General features: G+C 50.0%; 1 protein-coding gene across 1 annotated transcript in view; it reads left to right on the forward strand.

Annotated features, from left to right (window-relative positions):
- The first annotated feature begins 201 nt into the window (after positions 1-201).
- Positions 202-9,022, forward strand: part of LOC132578259 (parathyroid hormone/parathyroid hormone-related peptide receptor-like) — a 34,530-nt gene continuing 25,709 nt past the window's right edge. The window contains exon 1 of the mRNA XM_060248185.1: positions 202-257. Coding sequence (XP_060104168.1) covers positions 202-257 — 56 coding nt within the window. The remainder of the gene's footprint in view (positions 258-9,022) is intronic.

The following is a 9,022-nucleotide window of genomic DNA, read 5'->3' on the forward strand; positions in this document are numbered from 1 at the left end:
GGAGGTAGGAGATGAACCAAGACTTTGGGCGGGGGCATGAAATGCCCCTGGGAACAGTCACTAGCCTTATCAGAACGCTGCCGGCTTCCTTTAAAATCCAGGAGCGTTCTGCTCCAGCAGGGGTTTTCTCCTTGAATTTGGCCTTGAGTAAAACTCGGTAGCAATTTTGCATGGAAAGAGAGGTGACAGGAAAAGTTGCCGATGCCCATCAGATCGGTGCGCAGAACAAGAACGCCACTTCAAAAGAACCTTCTCCGGTGGGCCTCCAAAACGAATAGATTTTTCCAGGGCCTTTTCTGTAGAAAAAACCCAGCAGGAATTAATTTGCCTATTAGGCCACACCCCCTGATGGCACCATTGTTTAATACAGGGCTTTTTTGAAGGAAAAGCCCAGCAAGTACTCATTTGCATATTAGGTCACCCCCCCGATGCCATCACTGTTTCACACAGGGTTTTTTGGTAGAAAAAGCCCACCCGGATCTCATTTGCATATCAGGCCACACACCCCTGACATCACCATTGCTTCACACCTGGCTTTTTTAAAAAGAAAAGGCCCAGCAGGTACTCATTTGCATATTAGGCCACACCCCTGACAGCACAGTTGTTTCGCACAGGGCCTTTTTTAAAAAAAAAGGCCCAGCAGGTACTCATTTGCATATTAGGTCACACCCTCTGACATCACCGTTGTTGCACACGGGGCTTTTTTTGTAGAAAAAGCCCAACATGAACTAATTTGCATATTAGGCCACACCTCCTGACGTCACCATTGTTTCATACCTGGCTTTTTTGTAGAAAACGCCCAGCAGGAACTTATGTGCATATTAGGCCACACCTCCTGACACCAAGCCAGCCCAAACTGCGTTCCTGCTCAAACCCCCCCCCCCCCCCCCGCATCTAATCCACCATTCTATTTTCTCTCTTTCGTAAGGCTGCCAGCTCTGGGCTGGGAAATTCCTGGAGATTTTGGGGGTGGAACTTGAGGATTGTGGACTTTGGGGAGGGGAGGGGCCCCAGCAAGGTATAATGATATAGAGCAGGGGTGTCCAACAGTAGCTCTCCAGATGTTTTTTTGCCTACAACTCCCATCAACCCCAGCCAGCATGGCCGATGGCTGGGGCTGATGGGAGTTGTAGGCAAAAAAAATAACATCTGGAGAGCTACCGTTGCTGTAGAGTCCACGCTCCACAGTGGCCATTTCCTTCATAGGAACGGATCTGTCACCTGGATATCAGTTGGAATTCCGGGAGATCTCTGGGCCTCCCCTGGAGGCTGGCAACCTTAACAGGGAGCCTCCTGGCAGGGCTTTTTGCTCGGACGATGAGGCCGATACACGCCCGCGTTTCGAAGAGGAAGGTTGGCTGGGTCCCCCCGCCTCGCCTTCGCAAACAAGAAGTTTATTTATTACCGAAAAAAAAAGAGAGAGGACCGAGTCATATAAAGACGAGCTAACAAGGCCAGGAATAGCAAGGGCGGCCAGGCCAAATGTTCGCAGCTAATAACCGGCTTCGGTGGCCTTTTCTCCCGCGCGCGCCCTTCTCCGCAAAATGTCCCCTCTTCTTGTCCAAACCAGTCCACACAGGCCTCTGATTCATAAAGGGGGGGGGGGAGGACAAACAAGACGGAGGCTGCTGACGGCTGCCCGGTTTCTCTTCATCCCGTTCCAGGCCTGGTTTTGGGGAGGTGGTGGGGGGGGGTGAGATGGAGAGCCATTGCTCAGCTACCCTTGTCCAAACGTCATGTTTGCCTGCGTCTCAAAAGAAAACGTTTGGGGGTTTCCTGTTCCTTCTGGAGGCCTTTCATCTGGAAGTTAAATTTAAAAAGCAAGCAAAGGAAGCCAGCCGCAGGCTTCTGGGGACAGCAGTCCCCACCCACCCCCCCACACACCCTGGGTTTTCCCTCCCTCCCTCTCCGTGAACCAGGGCCAAAGACTGCGGATAGGAAACATACAGAGAGGTAAAGACTGGGGACTGCCCTTTAGAAACTCACAGCCTTCCCCGTGAGCTCTTGGCTCTCCTGTTTTCAGGCCTCAGATGCCGCAGGAGTAGGATTGCCAAGTCCAATTTAAGAAATATCTGGGGACTTTGGGGGTGGAGCCAGGAGTCTTTGGGGGTGGAGCCAGGAGACATCGGGGGTGGAGCTGAGAGCAAGGGTGTGACAAGCATAATTGAACTTTAAGAGAGTTCTGGCCATCACATTTAAAGGGACTGCACAAATTTTTAAATGCCTTCCTTCCATAGCAAATCATGAAGGATAGGGGCACCTTCTTTTGGGGCTCATAGAATTTGACCCCCTGGTCCAATCTTTTTGAAACTTGGGAGGTATTTTGGGGGGAGGCACTAGATGCTATACTGAAAATTTGGTGCCTCTATCTCAAAAAACAGCCCTTCCAGAGCCCCAGAGCCCCCGATACCCGCGGATCAATTCCCCATCATTCCCTATGGGAATTGTTCATAGAGGTGCATGATGGCTCTGGGGGCGGGGCTTCCCCCGCCGGCCAGCTGGCTGGGGGAGGGGGGAAGCCTGTACATAAGAACATAAGAGAAGCCCTGTTGCATCAGACCAATGGCTCATCCACTCCACCACTCTGGTCACATAAGAACATAAGAGAAGCCCTGTTAGATCAGGCCAGTGGCCCCTCCAGTCCAACACTCTGTGTCACATAAGAACATAAGAGAAGCCCTGTTGGATCAGGCCAATGGCCCATCCAGTCCAACACTCTGTGACACATAAGAACATAAGAGAAGCCATGTTGGATCAGGCCAGTGGCCCCTCCAGTCCAACACTCTGTGTCACATAAGAACATAAGAGAAGCCATGTTGGATCAGGCCATTGGCCCACCCAGTCCAACACTCTGTGTCACATAAGAACATAAGAGAAGCCCTGTTGGATCAGGCCAATGGCCCATCCAGTCCAACACTCTGTGACACATAAGTACATAAGAGAAGCCATGTTGGATCAGGCCAGTGGCCCCTCCAGTCCAACACTCTGTGTCACATAAGAACATAAGAGAAGCCATGTTGGATCAGGCCAGTGGCCCATCCAGTCCAACACTCTGTGTCACATAAGAACATAAGAGAAGCCATGTTGGATCAGGCCAGTGGCCCATCCAGTCCAACACTGTGTCACATAAGAACATAAGAGAAGTCCTGTTGGATCAGGCCAATGGCCCATCCAGTCCAACACTCTGTGTCACATAAGAACATAAGAGAAGCCCTGTTGGATCAGGCCAATGGCCCATCCAGTCCAACACTCTGTGACACATAAGAACATAAGAGAAGCCATGTTGGATCAGGCCAGTGGCCCCTCCAGTCCAACTCTGTGTCACATAAGAACATAAGAGAAGCCCTGTTGGATCAGGCCAATGGCCCATCCAGTCCAACACTCTGTGTCACATAAGAACATAAGAGAAGCCATGTTGGATCAGGCCAACGGCCCATCCAGTCCAACACTCTGTGTCACACAGTGGCAAAAAATTTTATATATACACACACACTGTGGCTAATAGCCATTGATGGACCTGTAAAACCGGGGGATCCCCCTCTGGGACCTGGGGATTGGGAAGCCTACGCAGGAGCTCACAGGAACACAGCTCCTGAACCTTTCTGAGGGTTCCCCCTCTTCCTCCCCACCTACCTTGTCCCTTGAATAGTAGGTGCAGCTGCATAACAATCCCTGGATTAGGAGAGCGGGCAGCCAGCCAGCCACCAGGGGCTCTCCCACACCCCCAGCAGCCCTCATTAACCCCTGGGGAAGCCCACACCGCCCTTTCTCCACTACTTATGTGATTTTGGGCAGCAGGTGACTTGCTGGCCTCTTGACGGGGGTGGGGGTGAGGCAGGAGAGCCCCAGGTGAGCAAGGCCTGCTTGGGCTGGCTGGATCTCTAGCCAGCCCAAGCAGGCCTCGCTCGCCCGGGGCTCTCCTTTCTTGCATCAGATTGCTTTCGGCTGGTGGGGGGTGGCTGAAGCTAATGACTTATGCTAATAGGCTCTGCCGCCAATTTTCTTACAAAAGACTCCTGCCTATTTTTCTCACTGAATTATTGTAGGGTTACCGACTCTGGTTTGGGGAACTCCTGGAGATTCTGGAGGCAGAGCCTAGACAGAGTAAGGTTTGGGGTGGGGAGGGACATCCGTGGGCTATAATCCCGTCTGGAGATCGGTTGCAATTCTGGGACATCTCCAGGCCCTACCTGGAGGCTGGCAACCCAACTGCCAGCCATCATCCCCTGCCGCTTTTGTGGAAGGAAAAGAAAAGTTTGCCGGAAAAGGAATTTGTTGACTCCTCCAGAATGCAATTGCTGAAAGCTGAAAAAGAAGGAGTTCTGGATGCAGGTGGGAAGCGGCAGATCTCAAAATTCCTCTTCTCCAAGCCCTGCCCACCCAAGCCCCCGCCCGCAATCTCCTGGAATTTCTCAACCCAGAATTGGCAACCACAAAGGGTGGAGTATTTAACACTCTCCTCGCCTGTTGCATTTTTAAAAAACTGACAAGCATCTCCCCCAAACAACTGTCTCCCCCCAAAGTTCCAGAGAAGAGAAGATGATGATGATATTGGATTTATATTCCGCCCTTCACTCCGAAGAGTCTCAGAGCGGCTCACAATCTCCTTTCCCTTCCTCCCCCACAACAAACACCCTGTGAGGTAGATGAAGATATTGGATTTATATCCCGCCCTCAACGCCGAAGAGTCTCAGAGCGGCTCACAATCTCCTTTCCCTTCCTCCTCCACAACAGACACCCTGTGAGGTAGATGAAGATATTGGATTTATATCCTGCCCTCCACTCCAAAGAGTCTCAGAGCAGCTCACAATCTCCTTTCCCTTCCTCCCCCACAACAGACACCCTGTGAGGTAGATGAAGATATTGGATTTATATCCTGCCCTCCACTCCGAAGACTCTCAGAGGGGCTCACAATCTCCTTTACCTTCTCCCCCCACGACAGAGGTAGATGAAGATACTGGATTTATATCCCTCCCTCCACTCCAAAGAGTCTCAGAGTGGCTCACAATCTCCTGTCCCTTCCTCCCCCACAACAGACACCCTGTGAAGTAGATGAAGATATTGGATTTATATCCCGCCCTCCACTCCAAAGAGTCTCAGAGCAGCTCACAATCTCCTTTACCTCTCTCCCACGCAACGGACACCCTGTGAGGTGGGTGGGGCTGAAGAGGGCTCTCACAGCAGCTGCCCTTTCAAGGGCAACCTCTGCCAGAGCTATGGCTGACCCAAGGCCATTCCAGCAGGTGCAAGTGGCGGAGTGGGGAATCAAACCTGGTTCTCCCAGATAAGAGTCCATGCACTTAACCACTACACCCAATTGGCTCTCTATTAGAGCTATGGCTGACCCAAGGCCATTCCAGCAGCTGCAAGCGGAGGAGTGGGGAATCAAAACCGGTTCTCCCAGATAAGAGTCCGCACACTTAACCACTACACCAAACTGGCTCTCTATTAGAGCTATGGCTGACCCAAGGCCATTCCAGCTGCTGCAAGTGGAGGAGTGGGGAATCAAACCCGGTTCTTCCAGATAAGAGTCTGCACACTTAACCACTACACCAAACTGGCTCTCCAGAGCTGTGCATGCCAGAGTTATAATGTGTGCATACATCGGTATTAGAACAGCCAACTCCTGGTTGGGAAATTCCTAAAGGTTTGGGGATGGGGGCGGAGTCTAATGAGGGCAGGGTTTGGGGGGACCTCTGCAAGGTATAATGCCGCAGAGTCTTCCCTCCAAAGCAGCCATTTCATCCAGGTGAACAAATTACAACTGGAAGTCTGCTGCAATCCTGGGAGATCTCCAGGCCCCACCTGGGCGTTGGCAACCTTAACTGGAATGCACATTAAAGTTGCTAACAGCAGGACTATTTTTGAGCAGGAACACACAGCTGGATTGGCATCAGGGGTGTGTGCCCTAATATGCAGATGAGTTCTTGCTAGGCTTTTTCTACACCCTCCCTGCCTCCCCCCCCCCCGCTAACAGGATAGGAATGAAGAGGGCTTTTTTTGAGCAAGAATGCACAGGAACGCAGGTCTGGCTGGCTTGGCATCAGGGTGTGTGGCCTAAAATGCAGACGAGTTCCTGCAGGGTTGGTTTTTTAAAAAATAAAAAAGCCCTGTGCAAAACAATGATGCCATCAGAGGTTGTGGCCTAACATGCAGATGAGTTCCCGCTGGGCTTTTTCTACAAAAAAAAGCCCTGTCCAAAACAATGGTGATGTCGGAGGGTGTGGCCTAACATGCAAATGAGTGCCTGCTGGGCTTTTTCTACAAAAAAAAAAAACCCTCTGGGAATTTAAACGGCCCATTCTCTGAATAGGGGGTTTAGTGAATAGAAACAGGCAGTTCGAGTTTTCACGGCTTGAAGTTAAATAATGTCGCTGCTTACGGATCTAATTAAAGGGAAAGCAAGGGGGACCGGTTTCAAAGCTGGCCCCCACGGAGTGCATGTGGTTTTCGCCAAAAATGCTGCAGGTGGGGAACAGGTTGACGGTTCTACCTTTTAACTGGGCTGCTTCTCTTTTCCAAATCATCCCTTCCAGATACTAATTTCTTTTTTGGGGATGCTACAAAATGTACCCCCCTCCCACTGATTCAAATTAAAATCTTGAAAATATCTCTGCTCCTTTGGGCAAATCCAGCTGCTCAGCCTGTCTTTGGGCCTCTTTTCCTGTGACTTCGCGTCAGTGATTTCCAGGTCAATTGGTGCTACTGCCTGAAAGGTATTATTTCAAAGGGGTTTCTTCCATTCTCTCACTTAACAAAAAAAGAATTCCCACGGTCGCCTGCAAAAGCTAAAAGCCAAAGAATAGTCCAATCGAAGCTAAACTAGCAGAAGTGCATACATTTCCGCTAAAAGCAATAGCTGGGATTCTTGGCCCCAATGTGCATTACTTTGCACTTGGCCACATTGAACCTCATCTGCCACATTGATGCCCATTCGCCCAGCCTCAACAGATCCCTTTGGAGTTCCTCACAATCCTCTCTGGTTCTCACCACCCTGAACAATTTAGTGTCGTCTGCAAACTTGGCCACTTCACTGCTCACTCCCAACTCTAAATCATTTATGAACAAGTTAAAGAGCATGGGACCCAGTACCGAGCCTTGCGGCACCCCACTGCTTACCGTCCTCCACTGCGAAGACTGCCCATTTATACTCACTCTCTGCTTCCTATTACTCAGCCAGTTTTTGATCCACAAGAGGACCTGTCCTTTTACTCCATGACTCTCAAGCTTTCTAAGGAGCCTTTGATGAGGAACTTTATCAAAAGCTTTCTGGAAGTCAAGGTAAACAACATCTATCGGGTCTCCTTTGTCCACATGTTTGTTCACCCCCTCAAAGAAATGTAACAGGTTAGTGAGGCAAGATCTTCCCTTACAGAACCCATGCTGAGTCTTCCTCAATAACCCATGTCCATCAATGTGCCTACTCATTCTGTCCTTGATAATGCTTTCTACCAACTTTCCAGGTATTGAAGTCAGACTGACTGTCTTGTAATTTCCCGGATCTCCTCTGGAACCGTTTTTAAGATGGGAGTGACATTTGCTACCTTCCAGTCCTCAGGAACGGAGGCAGATTTCAATGAAAGATTACAGATTTTTGTAAAACCCTTTGCCACCTTAAAACCCTTTGCCAAAGCCTGATCTTCCAGACTCCCCCCCCACCCACAGCACTCCAGACACTAAGCTTAATACAGGAAATTGTTTTCCTTCTCATGAAGTACTTCTTGGTTTTACAAATACAGAGACTGTTCTTAACTCCTGGGAACAGCCTTCCCTCAGAGTCTCTACTGTTCAAAGCCTCCCTACATGGGTTCTGAATCAGATTCTGTTTTGTGTCCCTGTACACACACTAGAGAGCATCACAAAGACTAGCACTCTCTTTTGCAGTCACTCTCCAATTCCTTCAGCTCTATAACTACTTTCTCCAGCTGCCTAAATACCACCCTCTTTTGACAGTTAGGAGCAGTTCACCAGTCAGCCATTAGCTGTCATTTACTTGCAGTTCCATTAGCTGGAACATATGCACGGCCTCTCAGCATGCATATTCCTACTGTCCGCAGCATCCATAAGAACATAAATATTTAAGAACATAAGAAAAGCCATGTTGGATCAGGCCAATGGCCCATCCAGTCCAACACTCTGTGTCACACAGTGGCCAAAAAAACCCCAAGTGCCATCAGGAGGTCCACCAGTGGGGCCAGAACTCCAGAAGCCCTCCCACAGTTGCACCCTCAAGCACCAAGAATACAGATCATCACTTGCCTCAGACAGAGAATTCCATCTATATCCTGTAACTTATAGCCACTGATGGGCCTTTGCTAGTACTTCAACAGCCAGTCCCTCTTGTTCTCAGGCTACTTTCATTTCCTGTCTTCCTCAAATCTCCTCTCTTGGAACAATCTTATTACTGTCCCTCTGCAATATCAGCTGACCCCCGTTCTCTAATGGACTGGCTCATATAGGGTTGTGGCCAGCTCTGGGTTGAAAAAATACCTAGTGATTATGGGGGTGAAGCCTGTGAAGACCAGTGTTTGGGCCTCAGCAGGGTATAATGTCACACTGTCCCCCCCCTCTCCAAAGCTGCCATTTTCTCCAGGTGAACTGATCTTGATTGGCTGGAGGTCAAAGGTAATAGCAGGAGATCTCCAGTTGCTACCTGGAGGCTGGCATCTGCTCATAACATTTGTTCCTATTTGTCAAGGGAAGAGCTCCAGAAGAGGTCTTTGTTTGGCGTTGGACCAGGAGGGATTGTGGACAGGCCACCGGAGTTTTACGGGCGAGCTGAGCCCTCCCCCATGACATCACGCCCTGCATGGGTGGAGTCGGTTGAGTTTACGAGACCCTCAATTGCTGCTCTGTCCCTTAATGAAGATGGAATTGATTCCAGATGGTCTCTTCTGCAGCAGCTTTTGGCTTGGCCTTTCCAGTTCTTTTCTCTTCTGATACAAAAGGGTTTGTGTTCCCCTTCTTGTCCTCCCTTCCGAGAAGATCTCAGGCTCCAGCTTCTCCACAAATTCCCCTCCAG

The sequence above is a fragment of the Heteronotia binoei genome, chromosome 10, assembly GCF_032191835.1.
Source record: "Heteronotia binoei isolate CCM8104 ecotype False Entrance Well chromosome 10, APGP_CSIRO_Hbin_v1, whole genome shotgun sequence".
NCBI classification, from domain to species: domain Eukaryota; kingdom Metazoa; phylum Chordata; class Lepidosauria; order Squamata; family Gekkonidae; genus Heteronotia; species Heteronotia binoei.